At 37.4% G+C, this 20,353-nt stretch overlaps 1 protein-coding gene across 1 annotated transcript in view; it reads left to right on the top strand.

Annotated features, from left to right (window-relative positions):
• Positions 1–20,353, top strand: part of THSD7A (thrombospondin type 1 domain containing 7A) — a 217,238-nt gene that overhangs the window by 69,503 nt on the left and 127,382 nt on the right. The window contains exon 2 of the mRNA XM_074836557.1: positions 12,162–12,993. Within this exon, the coding sequence (XP_074692658.1) occupies positions 12,162–12,993 (832 nt within the window). The remainder of the gene's footprint in view (positions 1–12,161; positions 12,994–20,353) is intronic.

Genomic DNA, 20,353 nt, shown 5'->3' with positions numbered 1-20,353 from the left:
GTAAATATCTGATTAATACCACAATACATATTCTGTCATTTTTTCTTTCTAGAGGCTTCCACAGTGTCTTACGAAATCAAAGGTTTACAGTTTTCTTGAAGGCTGAATGAGGATGTTTAGAGGAGAATAGAAAGGAAATCTGACTTCTTTGAGGACAGGAAAATAGTAGTGACATAAAATAATTCTGGAGGAATATTCAATGACATTCCTCACTGCTGAACTTTGACACTTTAGCACAGTTTCCAAAGAAGCACCAAATTAATAGAAAAGAAAAAAATTCATTTCTTATGTTTGCCTTTCTGAAGAGAAACATGCAGTTTGCCCCGATACCACATTCCTTCCTCAGCCTTGTAGCTTTGCATGTTTGAAGTCCCCTAATGCCTCCTCTGTCTCTCACCTTCTCTTAACTGGGACGTTTGCCAACATACCAATCGAGTAAATCCTTGCAAATCTACAGAAGGTCTAAGGTGATACTGAAAAAAACCCCAGTTTTACCCACTATTTAGGGATTCTTCTGTCAAGATAAAAGAATAAAAGAGGTGTAATTTCCTAGTAACATCTGCTAAAAGATTCTGCTGTTACTTCTTATAAAATGACCTCTGTGAAGTACCTTCAGAAATCAAAGTTAGTACTAGCAATGGAAAGGTAAGTGGGTTTTGTGCTAGAATGGAATATTAAGGCAAGAGGTCAGTCGCTGTGTTCCTGTCTCTGTCTCTTTGATGGGTGAGAGGAATTTTAAGAAATCTGGAGATTTCTGATATGAGAGCATTCTTGTGATGCGCTCTTTAAAATACTTGTATACTTTCAAATTTTTGCAGTAGTGATTCATTGCATTTTTAATAGTACATCTTGGGTTCTTGTAATAGATCAGTGTGATAATACCACATCAAGTTAATGTATTTTTAAGCAGAAGTCCCTGCTATGATTAATGCGAAGTCCTGTTTAAAAGCCAAAGTGATGATATGGTCTGAGACACTGAAATGACTGCCTATATTAATATTTCATAGGTATTACTTATTTCTAAAATAAAAATTGAAAAAAACTATTTGCACAGAAGAGTTTGTTAGATATATTTCCAACATCATAAAAATAGACAAAACCACTTATTTTAATACAATTGTGCAACACGTTTGCCAGATGGAAGTAATAGTCACTGTTTTGAATTAATTATTTTTCTCAGTTGTGTCTGGAATTAAAATGATTGATTATAGAGTGCTCAAATGAAGAGATTACTTATTTTGCATACATTGCAGTGACAGGTTTCATATGGTCCTGACAAGACTTCTTCAAATCTAATATAGATCTATCCTTGGCTGATACACATCAGCACCTGTATTTTGAGTACATCCACATGGCTTTCCTTCCCACAGTTTTTAAGTCCTATGTCTATAGAATGAAAGCACCACAATTTTAGGGGAAACTTGCATTTAAAAATTGAAAATGGGTTCACAGGAATTCAGCAAACTGCAGATGATAATTCATAATAATGGAGGATATATTTGGGAGAATGTATCTCAGCAAGACATAAAGTCTTAGTGCACTTCAAAAGATTTATGGCTGGATTGTTATTTTTCAGTCCAACACACAGGCAATTTAAATAATGAAACATTTTCAGGTAACTAAAAATAAATATATAAAATTGACCCTTTATGTAATGTTCTGTACTTAGAAGATGAAATTTTATAGAACTTTGCTCCAATGAATTAGAAGAAAACCAAAAGGATGACAGGTCCAGAACATTATCTAAGGGATATTCATTAAGTTCAGGTCTCCTATTTTATTTTATTCCATTAGTGGCAAAGAAAACAAGTTTAAAGAATCCAGAGATATGAGAAACCTTCCTATTTTATCCTTGAATATCTGTATTAGCTCTCTTGTGGCCAAGGAGGCAGAGGAAAGACACAGATGAACGAAGTATACATGCTGTGCTCTATGAGTAAGATTTCTGTCAAGAGTAAGAAAAAGGAGCAGCTTATCGTTTGGGCTTCTTGCTTTTTTATTAAAACACACCTTTCAGTGCAAGTGGGATTTAGGGCAAAACTCAAGGGAAAGATATTGAGTAAACTCTGTGCTTCCAGAGATGAAATGACAGAACATGTATTCCTACTGCTGTTTACTTCTTACACACAGTTTTTCATCAGTACATCTAAATGGGCTTTAAAAACTCATATTGTTGTCCCTGCCTTATACAGAAGAAGCTGAAGTGCAAGGAGACAAAAATGGTGTATGTAGATCATCCTGCAGGCTAGCAGTAGGGCTGAGAGTACAACCTAGATCTCTTTCTGACTTCATACAACTAAATTGTGGTGTTTTTCTTATAGTCAACTTCCTGCTACCTTGTCTGACATTGTATCTTGCAGGAAGTCTGACCCTTTAAAAAAGTCAGTGCACAAAGATACTACATTTAATTTCTGATGTCTGGCTCTAGTGGCCTAGTCAAAAAGCTGTAGCCAGTCTCTGAAAAGCTGTAGCAGTAAATTTCTTCATATCTCAGTGAAGGAGGCTTTTGACTTGTTTGCCCTTGGCTAATGCAAGCAGAGCCTGGGATTACACACCGCTGGGGCTGGCACAAGCGTGATGGCCTGTGTTGACGGATGTACCCTGTGGTTGCGGCAGCCTCACAACAAGCACTTCTGGCCATCAGCACCACAGCAGGAGGCTATGATGAACAAGGGAGAGAAATAAAAGGGCAGAAAATGAGACAGAGGCAGAAAAATAAAAGCATTCAACTTGGTCTTGATGCTAATTGAAACAGAAATGTTTTGTCTTCTCTTTTTAATATATCAGCCTACGTGTACTGAAGAAAATCACGTTTAACAAACTGAATTGCAAAATTATTCATGATAGAAGTGAAAGTGATCTGATTTAAAATCCCTGTAACCTGTTCAATATAGCTGATTACCATGAGACTGCACAGAAATAAACTCTCCTAATAGTACCAAGCAATTGGTGCTGCCAAACATGCTGATGCCTGAGTGTCATGACAAGGGCTAGCAATGTTTTTTCAATTGATCTAATTGGGGTTCACTGATGAAAAGTGAAGTGCAAGCCTCAGTTGGTTGAATTAGTGCAAAAAATCTGCATTTCTATGTATAGTTACTGAGAAGAGTACTAGCAATGAGATTTTTCAGGTTAAGTGAGATGTTCTTTTAGCCATGTTTCAGTTAAAATACAGCAATTTCCACTAAAATTCGCTTTGAGATTTGTGAGGAAATTGAATGTAAAATGCTGACAGGGAGAAAACAGTGAAACTTGGTTCAAAACCATGGGGAAAACCTCATCTTAATCTATATAAGTCAAATCCTTCTCTTAAATAGTCAGCGGATCCTGAGTTGGTTTTCTCAATGATCTATCCCTTAAAATCAGATTCTGACTCAGTGCTGTAAAAATCTACAGGGACAGAGATAAGTATCATTTGTGGTAATGTTACTGTTACTCATATAATTATAGAGCTTTCATTGTATAATGTTAATATTTACTTGTGATTAAAGTTTCTGTAATAATTGGAAGTAACTATTGATTTCACAGGTTTGCTCAGTTGGCTCTGCTGTTCATGGGAGTGGTTTTTATTTTGTTTTTTCTTGCCCACTGCATAAGAAAAATAGGCTCATGCTGTGTTTTTTCTATCATTACATTTCTGGTAGCCTTGCACAGAGGAAAGAACAGCAAATTTAGGAATTTCTAATATGATTTCTAAAACTGATCTTTGTTAGAAGGCAGTTGAAGAACACATAGACGTTCTTTATCTGATGTCCATGTATAAGTATTGATTATACTAGAAGCGTTGTACCAACATGTCTGCTGTGGTGTGTGAGGTGGAAATGGTGGGAAGTTGAGAGGGTACCAGGGAAAGCATCATATACGCTCACCATCTTTCTATACCTTCTTCAAGCCTCTGTTCTTTGTTGCTGTAGGAGACAGGTGCTAGGGTAGGTAGGTTTTTGGTCTGACTCAGTATGGGTGCCTCACACAGGAGATGCAGAGCAGCTTTCAACTGTTAGCAATCAGAAAAAACCAAAACAGACATGTGTGGGAGAGATACAAGCAAAGGTTAATAAAGCTTTTCATCCAACTTACAAAGCCAGCAAGAGTGTTTGCTGTGTAAGGGAATCATCATTTTGTCAGAAGAGCGTTATCTGGCTTTTCAGCCAGCAGTGTGACTAGTGAGAGAACATAAGGAGAGGAGTGTGAGGAATAGGTTAGTATGGTTTAACACCACTTCTAATGAAACTAAGAAATGTTAATAAACCAGCTTTATATGTAAACAGACTGTGGGCTAGAAGAAACTGTATTCAGTATCTTACAATATCAGAAGTATTTATTGCAACATGACTAGAGGCTCAAAGCAATGTAATTGCTTTGTAGAACATAGAAGCTCTATTGCTCTTTAAAGCATGCTGCTTCAATTAAGTATTCCTTTCGTGTATTCATTCAATATTCATTTTGGCTGCTACTGCTATGCTATGTAAAGGAAAAATGAAGTTAGAGGAACTCATGCTAAAAAAAAAAAGGTTTGGAGGAAGAACTGTTTTAAAATCTGAATAATGCTTTGAGAATTAGCTCAAGTTTATAATAAGCCTAAAGGTAAGGATTTCATTACAGGTTATGACAACAATACAAAGCCAGATAGTTCTGCGCTGTGAGCTGTCAGCTTTTCATATTTGTGTATGTTCTAGCATATACTTCAGATAATCATGTTGCACCACTACTGCAAGATGGAGGCTCTTGGTTGGTTTGGTGTCGATAGTGAGTTTCAGGGTGTTATGCCACTGTACATTCAAATTACTTTGGGAAGAAATGTGATATGAAAAGTGTGAGCCCTGATGCAATTTATTTAAAAATTTGAATCTGCACAGCCAGAGCAACAAAATAAATATTAAACAGTGATAAACATAAGGAGGTGGTTGGGTTTTCTGCTTTTTATTTTTAAGTGTTGAATTGGATTTTCAACCTGAGAGATGAACTAGCATTATATTAAATAAAGGAGAAAGTTTTTGAGACCGTTTTGTTTCTTTATGTATTTTGTTGTACTATAGAAATAGATACTTTTTACCCTCTCCATGTTTATAACAGATTAAATAAAAAAATTCACTATCTATTATAATTGTCCCAATGTTAAGGCAGAAAAAGCACAAAGCAGACAAAAAACCCCTCTACAATGTGAAATGTGATGTTAAAGCTACCATGAATTATGGCACAGGAGGCCACTGCATCAACACTGGAAAGCATGTTAAATTCAAAATTTTTTCTCATGGAGCACACAACCTTGTTTCAGAGATACCAGTTTTCTAATAGACAAAAAGAGTTTTTGCTTGAATAAAATAAGTAAAATTTGGTTCAGTAATTTGCGAGGTTCTAGTATGAAAATGGTCAGTTGGGAAACACTGAATAAGTGTTAGGCTTTTTGTGATGTTGATGTCAGAATTTAAGCTGGTATGGTTACTTTTAGGTTTATTTTATGTTACATTCATGATTTTAAGACAAATTTGAAAACGGATAATGTTAATTGACATGTGATTAATAGTATCAGGAACATGTGTGAGTGTATTTTGCCAATGGCTGTTAATAGGGGAAAAAAATAAAAGGGCCCACGCTTATAAAGTGCCTTAATAATTAAGTGCACAGCTAGAAAGATTTCTAAGTGGCTGATTTTTATATACTTTCAAGTTTGCCTTTATCTCATTGTTTGAAAGTGTGCCCTGGAAAGCTGGGGAAACAATGTGTAATTTGTAGATTAGATTCATTTACACCACTGATTGTTAATGTTAATTTTTATATTTCCTTGTTAATTTGAGAAATGTGAACACCTTGTTCTTCAGATTCTGAAATTATTTGAACTGCAGTGTGGCTTACATTCTCCCTTATACGATCAGGAAATAAAAAAATTTGACCTAGGAATCAAATCGTTTGTAGGCATATTTGATTCTCCATTATATTCCTCTGAATCACAGATGTTATGTTTTATTATATTGAGAATCCTTTCCTTTCTTATCTCTCTTCCATATCCTGAATCCATTTTCTTTGATGCAGACACTGCCTTGCGTGTTCTTTTCAACCTCTGAAAGAGGAGCTGAGAAAGACAAAAGCATTAAATAGAAACGACAGTCAAGGTGATCCATAGCACACCTGGAGGGGAGAGTTTGCTGGCAAACAGAGCAGGCGGCAAATCATACAGCACCCACGGAGTCCCACCATGGGTGGGAAGGAGGCAAAAATAAAGGTTTTGTCTATCAATGATCTTCTACTGTCTTGGCACTCTTGATAGTATAAATTACAGAATCTGTCTCTCCAAATGCAGCCAGATTGTCATGCTGGCAGCATCTCAGATTCTATATTAAAAAAAAAAAAAAAAAGTTATCAATAATTTATCTAGCATTGTGGTGTTTTGCTGTATTACTTCTTCCCAGTGTAATAGGCAACATGCCTGTATCAGTGAGACTCGGATTCCTGTTTAGACTTTTGCAGTTAGCTACTGCCTATGATAAAAATACTCTGTTGCAGCATCAGTTGTTTTTCCTTTGCAGTCAGAATTGTGTAAAGCAAATATAGATAATATAAATGCACTGTACCAAGTTATAGACATGCTTATCATATTTTAATTTAGACAAGCAAATCTGCAAGTGATTTTGGTGGCAGCTCTGAGGCTGTTATATTCTCGGTGGCCTGGTGTTCCTGCTGCTCCTTGACTGGCTTTGCTATCAGGAGCTGCAATTTGCATTCACTGACATCTCCTGAGTCCTTCAAAGGCTTCTTGATGTGTGTCTTTTTGACCTCTCTCCAGATTTACTGCTTAGGCTTGAACTGTATCTTGTAATACTGGTGTCCTTATGACTCTTAGCTCTGTATCACCCAGTTAACCTCCATGGCCTTCATCACAACCTTCTCATAATACAAAGAAATCTGAGATCTCCAATATTGGGTAAGGATAACTTGTTTCTGAACTTAGGAAAGGTAGATTTCTGCTAAACAGTCTCTCTATAGTCTTTTAAAATACAGTCCTCTCAAAATACTGAAAACTAAGCTGCTCATTGTCTTGTGCAGTCCGAATCTCTCTCTCTGGCATTAAACTGTTAATGCTACTTACAAGCACTAAACCAGTAACACAAAATGGGTCAAAACCAGTTCTCACTGAAAGTACAGCAAAATTCAGATGAAATCAGTGGTGTAACCCTCATTTGTTAAAAATGGGAGTAATGTCTTTCTCAATGTTTTAAGACATGATTTGCATTTTATGTTTTGGGATAGTTGGGGGCTTGCTTTGTCTATTTTTTTGTATGTGGAAAAAAGCTCAAGGGGTTTTTACGTAGTCTTATTTGCCTTGGATCAAAGTTCAAAATAAGTTTTTTCTTCTTCAGATAGTGAGAATTTTAATACCTGAAAGAATATTAATGTATAAGATATTAAACACCACGATAGCTTCTGTTCTCAGCTGCAAAGCTATCAGTGCTTTAGTAGGGGTTTTGTCTTGATTTTTTGACTCCATTGTAATCACTCCCCAAAATTTCAGAATAAACTTGCTGTGATGGTTAATTTACTTACTTTCCTGCTTCCTGACAAAAGTCAATGTTAATCCTCCAGAAACTTAGAGGGAATCTTAATATTGTATTTTACAGTGATCTCTTTAGAAGACAAACAATTACAAATGACATTTTAAATTCACTAAACTTCAGTGACAACTCCCAACAACAAAAAAGAAGCAAGCTTCGTATTTATTTCTGTTAGCTGCCATTTGAAACTACTTTGCATCACATCACCACCTTTTTTCATCCAGTGCGAAATGGTTTGAGCACACATACATCCCGTTGTCCAGGCGTAACTGGATCAGTGCACAGCAGGGAGAGCAGTGTCTGCGTGAAGACTGCTCCAGTGCGAAAGAGAGAACCTAAAGAATATTCATAAAGAGCAAATTAAAACATCATATGAGGCCTTGATTAGGCTTGACAGCCTTCCTAAAGACTTTCTGTTGTTGTTACTAGTGCTTAACATCAGCTGAGGAAGGAGCAGCCACCCCCCACCTCTTACAGCCTTTAAGCGATGGTGGCGAGTGAGACTACATTGCGTTCTGCCGACCTCTTTCATTGCCAAGTTGCATATCTATGCTACGCTAGTTTCTGCATGATTAATTTTATCCCAGAATTTTACGTTTACCAATGTTGTGGTAAATGTACTGCCCATAATAATGATATAATCATTATCACCTGCAACATGTTTTTTTAATATTATAAGCCTCTGCCTTCGCTGTTTTTTCATCATGTACCTTCAGTGATGACCAGCAGGCAAAGAAATACTGTAAGCATATGCTATATCCTTTCTCTTCAATCTCTGGCAATGAGAAAAAAAATTGACAGTGGATGAGGACTGCTTTGGGATGCATTTCTTCTTATTTGGACAAACTAGCAAAGCCCCTTTACTCAGTTGAGAGACATTTCTATTCCTGATTTTCTGTGATTATTTTCAAATGAGAATCATGTCTGGCCTTGATGCTTGTAATGTGTTTGGGGCCACCTAAGTTAGAAGTGAATTGTTGTAGGCTCTTTTTATAATTGGTAGAGAGATGGGTACCTGTAAAAGGAATTGCAGAGGAGCTTCTCTCCCTCTTTTTGTGAGGTCCCTATAAAGAATGTATAGAAACAATATTCCTCAGCAAGTGCTTGAGGTTAACAACAGTGACTTGTGGTTCTACAAGAAAATGTGGATAATTGAACTGAAGATTTCAGAGCAGCGTGCAACTGAAAACTGACAAAAATGTTGATCAATGTGTATGCCAGAAATCGTTTTTAAAAGAAAAAAAAAAAATCAGTATTTTTCAGAATAATTTTGGTCAAAGCAAGTTTCTGTTTATATTGTTAGAAATACATCTTTTTAAAAAAAATTTTGTGTTAAAAGCTAAAAAAAGTAACAAAATGGCAATTAATCTTCTTCCCCCCAAATAAAACAACTGGATTAAACTGTTGAGATGGCTGAGATAATCATAGGTATTTTGAAATTAATTCATTGGAAGTTGGCTTGAAACTATTATTCTAAAGGAGCACTGTGTATAGAAGTGTTAGGGTGGGGTAGTTTTTTTGTATCTTCCATAATTCCAAAGAGAAATGTGGCTAGTTGTGAAGAATGGTACCAATTACACTTCTTTGTTCCTGATTGGTGTTACATTTGTTGAAGAAATAGTTAGTAGAGCCATCTACAAAGGTAGGGGAGATAGCATAGAAAAGAGGGAAAGTTTGAGAGAGTGGGGGGTATGGCGGGTAGTGACTGGCCAGACTGCAGGGAGAGAAGGATGCCTAGAGTCCAGAGGGCAGAGGACAGTTTGCTGCCACGAAGGAAGTCATTGCATGGGAGGGAACCACAGAGGCTCAGAAGATGGGAAGAATTGTGTATAACTTGTTTATTTTTTTGTTTCTTGCTTTTACTTTCAGCTTGCTTTCTTTAACACCTCCACCTTCCACAAGTTCTAAGTTTCTGCACAAATGAAATTTGTTTTGGTCCAGTGTGGAAACTCTTTACTCTTTTGAGAAAGCTTGCTAAGGAGAAAGCCTAAACAGATCCCTGCCCCAAAGCTATGGCTCGCTTTAGGGCGCTGTCATAGTCATATAAAGAAGTGTGAAGTAGAGTGAAAATTTAAGTTTGTGGTGTACTTGTAGCCTGGTACTCTAAATGGATTATTTTGTATTTATAAATTGATTATTTTGTATTTAAACTTAAACTTAATGTAGATGAGGGGGAGGGTCAGGTACATCACTAATAGCTCTGTGTCAACAACTACATGAACCTAGAGGTGCTGAGTAGTAGTTTGCTCAAAGGTTCATCTAAATGTGGTTTGTTGGTACTCGCTGGAAATGCTTTTATAAAATTGCATACTACTTCACAACAAAAGCAAAATAATGCACTTTAATATACGAGCCTGTGTATTTCATTGTTACTTTGGTTACAGTTCTAAAACCAACATTCTTGTAATCGAAGAGCTTATTTTGGCCAATTATCATGCTCATGTACAGAGGTGGTTTTTTTTTTCATAATTACATTGTCAAAGGCAGTAGTTAGTGCATTGAGGCTGAGATTTTTATCATTTGCATTAGTATAAACATGTCAGTGAATCAGATTGAAGATAGTTAGTTGTCAAGCACAATTTTTAGGTACAATGTGATTTTTTTGATAATTGACAAACGGAAATTTGGTAGAATCCCAAATGGGCAAACTCTTCATCTGGAATACAGTAAAGATCTGATATTTAAAAAGAGAGATTTCTTTACTGAACACACATACTATACACAAGGTGCCGTGATCTGTTAAGACAGAAATTTGTAGTTTGCAAGATGAAAGATTTAGCTTTATTTCAATCATGATTATTTTAGTATCTCTGCTTTAGTTGGAGGTTTTCTGAAGTCTCTATTCTTTTAAAGTTGGCAAATGTTCAAAGTGGTGTTCTGGGGAAATGATATCTCTTAACTCAGTTTAATACACCTAAATTAAATACAGCAACGATTATGTCATTTGTGGGAGGATGGTTAGAGATAAAGTAGGGTAATCTTGCTGAAATGGAAACTGAAATGTATTTAATATACATTTATTTTTCTAAATAGCTAGCTAAACCTTGGAAACCCTAATTCAAACTTAATCTGCAAAAAATACGGAGGGCTGAATTGGTCTCTGCCAGCTGGCATTGCTGCAGAATATTAATGCTTAGGATTTTAGAACTGCAAACAAACTGTTCAGCTCCAGTGTCCACTTAAAAAAGAGGCAATGAAGAGCAGAGGCTAAGTGTATAGCCTATCATCAGCCCATTCCCAAACTGCTACTGAAGCTCATGTTGGATGAACAGCTAAAAATTGTTGAAGTCAATGAGGGTTTTAAAGCTCATGGGAATCAGTGATAAGATGTGGCTTCATATTCCTTCCGGTCATTCAATAAGAAATTGTTGTAAATAATTTGTACCTGCCATAGTTTGTTTAAATTACTCTTGTGCAGTACCAGAACTGTTCTGTTAACCTGCTTTGGAAATAACAAAGACTTAGCCCAACATCTCCCACAACTTTACTCACACAAATAGTTTTGTTACTGGGATCATTCAGATGAATGAGGATTGCGTGGCCCGGCCCCAATTTCTTCATGGAACATTAGCACTCCACAGTCAGAGAAAGTGTCTTCTGTGTGACCATCCCTCTGCAGGTAGACATCCTTTTTGGGGGGGAAATGGTTACAGGTTTCTTCCTGAACTGCTTGTTCTTTTCCTCTTTCATGGTAAGTCAATGCATGGTGTGTAGGAAGGGAGGTCTTAAAAAATCTGAAAAATAGAGGGTTTTTATCCTCTTATTTGAGGATTCTGTGAGTTGAACTGGATGAATATTACAGTTTTTAATAATAGAAAAAGCAATCATATCAGCTTTCAAGGATATAGGTTTTCATTGGTTTTGTTGACACTAATTATAAAAACATGTCGAATATTTACCATAGACCTTAGAGATTTAAAAAAAGCAGTAACTTCCGTTCTTTGGAGAGTTACCAGCTGGTATGTCTCTGTCTTCAAGAACTTACTCTGTATGATCATTTCACAGATTGTATGCAACAAACACTCCTTAACTGGCTTTTAATTTTTATTTTAGGTATCATAAAGGAAAGAAATGACCTAGCTGATATTTACCTCTATTTTGCAAAATGTTATATGTTGTCGTTCTCATTATTTAACACAATATGGAAAGAAGAGAATGTGATATTAGTTGGCATCAGGGTATAAAGGGTAGTGTAGAAGAAATGCAAAGGAAAAACCAAAAATAGTCCAGGAAGGGATATTTATGCAGGTGAGAGAGAAGATTAGATTCATGCCTTGAAGGGGAGGACTTTGGCTCCTATCTTGCTAGTCAAAACTACATGATGACTTTGTGATTGCTCAGTTTTTAGTTCTCTGATGTGATTAATTCCTGTGTATGTTCTTGAAATTAAATAGTCAATTTGTCCAGGACAAAAAGTGAAATGCATCTGTAATCATAAAAATAAGAGATGAAGAATAATCCCATACTTGTTTTGTGGTTTTGAAGTTTGAGTTTCTTCAAGAATGAAATTCTTAGAGATGTAGGAAATACAAAACTGGTTCGGTGAGCTTGGTTTTTCACCATGGCAAAAAAACAATCAAGTGTGCAAAGTTAGCATCTTCTCTTGTTTTCCAGGTCCATGGGGGAGATGCATGGGAGATGAATGCGGTCCAGGTGGCATCCAGACGCGAGCAGTGTGGTGTGCCCACGTGGAGGGCTGGACCACGCTGCCCACGAACTGCAAGCAGCCAGAGCGGCCAGACAACCAGCAAAGCTGTTTTCGGGTCTGCGACTGGCACAAGGAGCTGTACGACTGGCAGATTGGCAGCTGGAACCAGTGCCGGCCCGTCCTGTCCCGCAGCCACGAAAAGCCCCTGGAGTGCCTCAGAGGGGAGGAAGGGATCCAGACAAGGGACATCACCTGTATCCAGAAGTCCAATGGGGTGCCGGCTGAGGATGTCATCTGCGAGTACTTTGAACCGAAGCCCCGCCAGGAGCAGGCGTGCCTCATCCCATGCCGGCAGGACTGCATTGTGGCCGAATTCGCCCCCTGGTCAGAGTGCTCCAAGACCTGTGGCAATGGGCTTCAGCATCGAACTCGGCACGTTGTGGCTCCGCCGCAGTTCGGTGGGTCTGCTTGTCCTAACCTCACCGAGTTTCAGATCTGTCAGTCTAGCCCGTGCACTGCTGAAGAAAGCCCGTATAGCCTAAATGTGGGACCCTGGAGTGCGTGCTCAGTGCCCCATTCGAGACAAATAAGGCAAGTGAGGAAACGAGGGAAGAACAAAGACAAGGAAAAGGACAGAGAAAAGGCAGTTCGAGATCCTGAGGCTCGTGAGTTAATTAAGAAGAAGAGGAATCGAAACAGACAGAATAGACAGGAGAACAAATATTGGGACATACAAATTGGGTACCAAACCAGGCAGGTCACATGTACTCACAGAAATGGGAAAACTGCTGCTCTGAGGTAACCACTATTTATTAATTTGCACATATTTATTTTTCTCTGTTTAAAGTAAAGCATGCATAAGTGCACACTGGTGGTATTTTACACAAGCCTAAATCTCAATATGGGGAACATGATATTTCCACTGTGAACATCCCTCATCAAGCTCAAGATGTTTCTAGGGCCAGGTTGGACGGGGCTTTGAGCAACCTGGTCTAGTGGAAGGTGTCAGTGCCCATGGCGGGGGGGGGTGGGACTAGATGATCTTTAAGGATCCTTCCAACCCAAACCATTCTATGATTCTGTGAAACAGGCAAACTGTGCTGGTGATCATACTAAGCATCACATAAATGTGCATTGTTAAACTATGCTAACTCCCTAGCCTGTTTGTCTAAATAGATTTCCCGCAAAAGCTTGAAGATATTTGTCAAATGTCTGCTCTGTTTCTGTGGGTTCAGGCAGGTTTTTGCTCTCTAACAAGTCATGCATGTTTGCAAGAGGTGATGTTATTGCTTTTAAGGCTCTGGACAAAAACACTAACACGAAACTGGGCTGGGTCAGACTCACAGTAAAAGTAGAAAACAGAGAGAAAAATGCTGCATAAGAAGGCCAGTATCTATTGTTTCCAGTACCTTTTGTTTTTGAAATACAAGAAATGAAATATTGTTTGTCTGTCTTGAATCTTATGGCAAAATTCCTGAAAGGGAGACTGTGAAACCTCTCTGTTTCTTACATATACTTCCTCTTTTTCTCTCTCATCTATGCCGTTATGCTGTCTGTTATTTTTTTTTCTGATATTTTTATTTATTTTTTATTTTACTTTTCAAGAGTTTTGACAGTCACAGATGTTTTGATAACTTTCCATAGGCTTCTGGGTACATTTCTGCAACCGTATTATCTTCCATTTGTTTATTTTACCTGGTGTTCTCTTGCTAGCTAATGCTTTTTCCTTCCTATCCCTCAGAATGGTTTTGTCCAATTCAAAAATCTTCTTTCAGTCTAGTCTACCTTTTTCTGTCTTTGATGTGATTCTTTCTATTTCCTTCCCTCTAGTTCAATGCTTGTTTAATCAATTTTACTTCAGCTGTGAAATGACTAAGATATCTTGCTGCTAGGTTAGTGTTTATGAACTTCTTTCAAGGTATTTTACTTCAGAGTTTTTGTTATGCCAGTTAAGCATTCTATCACAGAACTTGTAATCAACCTTTCCTATCAGAAACCATATATTATATTTTTTCAAGTATAGTAAACATTTTTTGAGTGTATTTCAAGAGAGGATCTAGCAGTAAAACAGGAAAATTATGAGAGGTGCCTAGCTTAAGGGAAGAACTGAAAGATTTGGGTTGTTTAGTTGTGAAGTGTCTGTGAGTATGTAAAAACCTGTCACAAGGAAGAATGGAACAAGCTATTCTCTTTATATTATGGATGTATAGGAAAAGCAATAATGGGCTAATCACAGCAGTGCTGAATGAGTTTAGACTTCTCAATACTGGGAATAGTGAAGCTCTGGAAAAGATTGCCTGGGGAATGTGTGGTGCCTTCATATTTGAAGGTTTCTAAGAGAAGGCTAGAAATGCATCTGTCAGTAATGACACACCTCGCGTAACTCTTGGTTAGGGAAGAGGGGGTGACTGCATAGTTTTTTGCAGTCTCTCTAGCTCTGGTTTTCTGCAAGTCCTTTCAGATTTTGAACTACACTTGAATGAAGTCTGCACAAGGAATCTCAAAATCAGCTTGCTCAGGCAGTCGAGGTGTTGGCTGCAGCACTCTCTCAGTGCTGGTACAGGAAGAGGTTGCCTTTACCCCTTCCTTTTCCAGCCTCACATCATGCAGCCCACACTGTGTCTAGCCCAGGAAAATCATTACCCTTTACAGGGAATAATTTATTAAATTTATCAGTTGCTGTCAGATAGCAGCCAGCTGCTCTGTTTGAAAGTCCCTAGGTTTTTCTAAGGTTAAACAAATAATTCAGAACTACCATATTTAAAAAAAAAAAAAAAAAAAAAGGAAGAGGAGGGAGGGAAACATTCACGTGCTCTGATAAATGGTAAAAAGATAGTAAAAGTATAATTGGAAGTCAATGGCATACTTTATTCATCATCTTTACACTGACTCTTGAATTCACTCTGATCAGTAATGCTGTCTTAATTTCAGATACCTCAGCATTTTATAGCATATATGCACATTTCAGGCTGTAGCAGGGAAATGTATGAAATCCTCTTGCCTGAGGCAGTGAAACGATAGATAATACAACATAGGAGCAGCTCTTCAGAGGGAGAAAATGATACAAATAAAGCAGTGGACATTTTGATGTCTAATGGATATAATTTTATGTTGTGAATGCACAAAGGATTTCTAATAGTCTTCCCATCAAGTTTAACATAGAATCTTTTTTTCCACTTGCATAGTGAAAACAAGACTATTTGGTTAAATGACTCATGTGAGAAATTCCAGCACTGATATCTTAGCTTTTAGTGACCTACCTATGTCACCTACATATCCATTTGTTTCTTTTATGCCTCACTCTTCACTAAGTGGTCAAATGCTTCATTCTGTGATTGGCATTCCAGAATCTCAAGCAATAGAATTATTTTTCTGCCCAGGTTGTCAATGCAGCCAGCTCAAATGATTTTATAATCTCCACCACATAGTAACTATGTTACTAAATAACATAGACAAGTAAGGTGACTGGAAAACCTGCTGTGCTCATGTGAAATGCTCTTTGGCTTGAATAGTCTATTTTCAGGGAGTTTTGACATTAGCAATCAGAAACAATCAACCCCCTGGCAGAATGACTGAAAAGAAGAAAAACCCTCAGGCGAGTAATATTTTTTGCAGAGGTAGCAAAATTGGTAGAGTATAAAAAGGGTTTAAAAAAACAAGTTTCAGAAGGGTGCTCCAGAGAAAATGGTTCTGTAACGCTGTCAGCAAAACTTCAGAAAGGCAAATTCTCTTGACACATCAGCACACCAGGCGTGGTAAAGAGAAGTGAAACAAGAAAATCAAAGTGTAATTTATACACTTTATTGCCGAGTGAACAATACGTAGTCTCCTGTGAAGGATGAAATATTGGATTTTGTGTTGCTCATTCTGCAATAATGTACGTGTTACATGGCCTGTGTTTGCTTTATGTTTCCCTTAGTCTGAAATTCTGGTGCACTGAAAACATTTTAAAAATAGAAATGTTGGAGAAGAGAGTATCTAATAATTAAAGATGACTTATAAATTGACTGCTCTGGATAGATAACAAAACGTGGACAAGTGTTGCTGTTGGTGTAGAGGACAATACTGATCCTCTGAAATGTTGATGAAGGTGGATTTTGACAGAGGTCCCACAGACAGCTGTTAGACAACAAACTGTCAATGTAGAGAAACATAAAACATGTAAAAGTTCATTTTGAGTTACAAGTCTGTTTGCACTATTAAAACTTGTGACGATTATGCCTCATGTTAAGTCTGTCATTTTCTATTGTAATATATACTCTGGTTTTGCTTTCTTCTACTCTGCAAAATTGTTACCATTGGGTCTCAAACGTTTCCTCATAACTGTCTTCCTGAGCAGACTTTTGGGGGAAAGTTTAGCAAAAATGTTTTGGCTGGTTTTATAGAAGTCTAAGAAAAAATATTTTGTTTTAGCATGTTTAATTCATACAACTGTTTTACTGAGATGTTTTGTTGATAACCCACTGGATTGAGGAAAGAATTTGATATTTGAAAGGACTGAAGCAGGCTGTGAGCACATTTATAACTGTAAGAACATGGAACATTGACCTGTATGTTTCTTCACTTCAGCAAGGATTTTGAAATTCACTGCAAAGCACATCAAGTTCCCCTGTAGCGGTTGGTCGACAGGTGTGGGGACAGCGTGCAACTGCTGCAAAGGGGGGCTGTAGTTAAAACAGTTCTGCAAGGATATAAATGCCTATTAAAAACAAATTTCTGCAGTATTTCCTTTCTTGTTCTCCACCATTTGGATATGGCTTGTTTATCTCGCTTAAGCTGGGACCAAAAGACCCCTGTCTGAATGGGGGAGAAACGGAGGAGACCAAATAGGAAACCATCCCCACCGGCTCTTTTACTGCAGTCCCCAGAACTAGTTAATACTCCTTTGACAGCACCTTTATGTCTGAGACATGTTTGTGAACCTGAACATTATTGATGACTTGAAGTGAGAATTCAAGAAACACTGAAATTTTAGATGTGTTCAGGGCTTTTATTTCTTTGTGGGGAAATAACCTTACTCAATAACAGCAGTGGAACATAATGGTGGGGAAGAAAAGCATCCAAAATTTAAGAAATGCTAACCAGTTTCTGGGCAGATTGGTTTAGCTCCTTTATACATTTGATCATATGATCATATTTCATTTGTTTCACCTCTGTCCTTCTCAGAAAGTAATTATTTGTTATTTCTTTTCATCCTCCTCACTGATTCTGTGCGTTCATGTAATCTGTAGCAAACTATATCCACACATTGTAATGAATTAAACTCTCTTGGAAGTTTCCATAATGGCTTCATTTCAGTGCTTTACTAACTTTCAAGTTTGAGAGAGTTTGAGTTTTTATTTATTCCAACATTATACTTCACATAGACCTGTATCTCCTTAATGCACAGTCAGTACTGGCCACAAGTCAAGCTGGATACCCAGGGACTGAGGAACTAGAGAATGGCCAGCTCAGTATTTAGGCTGGTGATCAAGTGATACTCAGATACTGACAGAAAAAGAGAATCTGCTCCTCTAGGATGGCATTTTAACTTTTATTTTTCCGGATCCTGAAACCTCCTAATCCAAGAGCTCACCTTCCAAATCACACAACAAATGCCTCCATCCACTTTATGGACTCTCACTCTCCTTTTAGGTTATAGACTGTGTGGAGGGGAATAAAAAAAAATGCAGCATAAGCCTATTGCTTTCTTTATGCCATTGATTTGGAGAAGCAGGCGAGTCACGCTGAGGTATATGCTGTCAGAAAGCAAACAGAAGAGAGATTCAGACCCATAATAAGCAGCTCAGTTTGTTGGACTCTGTAATATATTCCTTGCTTAGAAATCGCCTTAAAAGATTCTGTGTACTTCTCTGAGCTGCTCCACGAGGAGACAGGCAGAAAGAGTGATGTGTATGGAGGTGGCAGTGGCTAAGGTGGAGTAGCTTCACGGAGACAGGCTGTGGGAAGGAGAGGAGCTAGCTATTCAGAGAGGACAGGTTGTAGAGATGAAGGAGCATAAGCAACCTTTAGCTTGTTCACTGAGGACCTGATGGCGTGTCTAAGGTGTTTTTTATGTTACTCTAAAGGCAGCTCTGAAGCGTTTTTTGTAGAGGAAGCCTCCAAGCTCACCACACTCTGAGGGTTTAGAAGCCGTAAGTGGTTTAGTAACAGAACACCTGTAAATATCACATATTTGGATAATGAGCTATATACAGTTGTCTTGATAAATTAACTTGGAATCACTCAACACATGCAAATAGAGAACAGGGAAGAAGAAAGTAAATTTGGAAGAAAACCCTCTTGATAACTAAAAACCGCAGGGTAATTGACAGATGCATTAGGATGATAAAAATGTAAAATATTATTAAACAGGATGCAAACATAATGCTTTCCTACCATTTTCCACTGTGTTTTTAGAATTTCCATGAAATTGAAAGTCAGAAGCATCTGTAGATTTTTAATGTGATTTTGGTGGAGACAGTAGTTTCTGTGGATATGTGTAATATTATTCAATGGGTGTTCCTTTCTATTCTAAGTACCTGCTCCATCATCTTACTGAGGCTGCTGTTTTGACAGTGGCTTGTCAGTATTGCTATACATTTGACATACCATGCCAAAATCTAGATTTAAGATGGAAACGTACACTGTGCTGAATAATTGAAACAACAGCAATGAACCATTTCTTTCTCCACACCATATTTTAACTCTTTTCATATAGTGAACAGTTGTTCTGTCATTTAGATATATGACATTCATATATTTCTGTGCAAAGCGTCAAAATTGGATGCCTTTCCAGAATATATTTTTTATTGAAATACATGTAATTGGTCTTAGCAAAATATAATAGCTTGTAATGTAATGAGGGTCGAACTACATGTTCTGATAATCTCTAGTGGCCATAAATCCTGTGAATGAACCAATGAATGCTATGTTGAATTTCTAGCCTTAATTTACTAAAAGATTAAGATGCAGAGTGGTAAATGGAATTAGGCTTTAAGATATTTAACAAAGATTCTCCTACATTGTACTTTTATGCATCTTTTCTGCCTCATTGTCTGAGAATTTTTATGTTAATTGACTTCAAGATACCTAAATAAATAAAACTCTCAGAATATGTATCATTCTAAATTTTGGACGTCTTTATATTGGTATCATATGATAGTCTATAAATAGTCCCATAAGGAACAAACGAGAATGTGTTATTTGTTTAGAGATATTTTGTTCTTTCTTTTATGTGACTGCTAAGCATAGTCTGGGACAGAGAGTATGCCCTGTTTTCTCAATGAACTTTATAAAATTATGGTACAGCATGTGAGCTGAGCATCTTCCTGGGAGATACTGTCCCCCACGGAGTGAGGACTGCACAGGATGGGAAGTCACAGAGTTCTGCTTCACTTACACATCCCCAGAACAGCAGAGTTGGGTACTTCAGTGCCTGACTTTCAGTGGTCCCACTGAAAATGAAATGCCCAGCCTAACTCCTAATATTGGCCACTTTCTTCCATATGTTGGAGACTGAAATGAAATCAGTGATATTTTCAAAGTTAAGCATCAATACAGGGAACAAATCTAAAATAACACCTGAAACACAACTAATAGTAATATAATTTTTAGTATTATTTTTTAATTTTAACTTCAGTATTACATACTTTTATTCACAAAGTTTGGCATTGTGTTTCTTTTTTCTTTGCTGATAACTTCATGCATCTGTTAGTTAGGATCAAAGTAAATGCTGATTAATTCTATGTGAGAAAAATTCCCACTGACAAAGGGAACCCCCAAAAAAGCTTTAATAAGTCATCTATGTAGACCATTGCCAAATAACCTGCTCTATCAATTTTTAAATTATCTATGACATGGGATGTGCGTACATGTCACCGTATCATTTCACTGTGAAAGATAGTATCTCTCCCTAAACACTTCTGCTTTCTTGTCTTCTCAGACACTCATAGCACACGCAGCAGCCCCACAACAACTGTTGTTGCCGCTTGTTTGGGTGTAGCAGAACTTCTTGTTGCTTTGCCTGTATTAGCCGATATATTTTTCCTTGACACAGCAGTTGTAATCTTTCTTTTCTCCCTTGATGTAGAAAGCCTGAGTGATTTTGGTTTTTTTCAAAACTATTCTGGCTGTGCATCTTTGCAGAATTAAAGTTGTGAAAGGATCATGGGAACGT

This window comes from Strix aluco, chromosome 1 (genome assembly GCF_031877795.1).
Source record: "Strix aluco isolate bStrAlu1 chromosome 1, bStrAlu1.hap1, whole genome shotgun sequence".
NCBI classification, from domain to species: Eukaryota; Metazoa; Chordata; class Aves; order Strigiformes; family Strigidae; genus Strix; species Strix aluco.
This window is presented reverse-complemented; position numbering and strand designations above follow the sequence as displayed.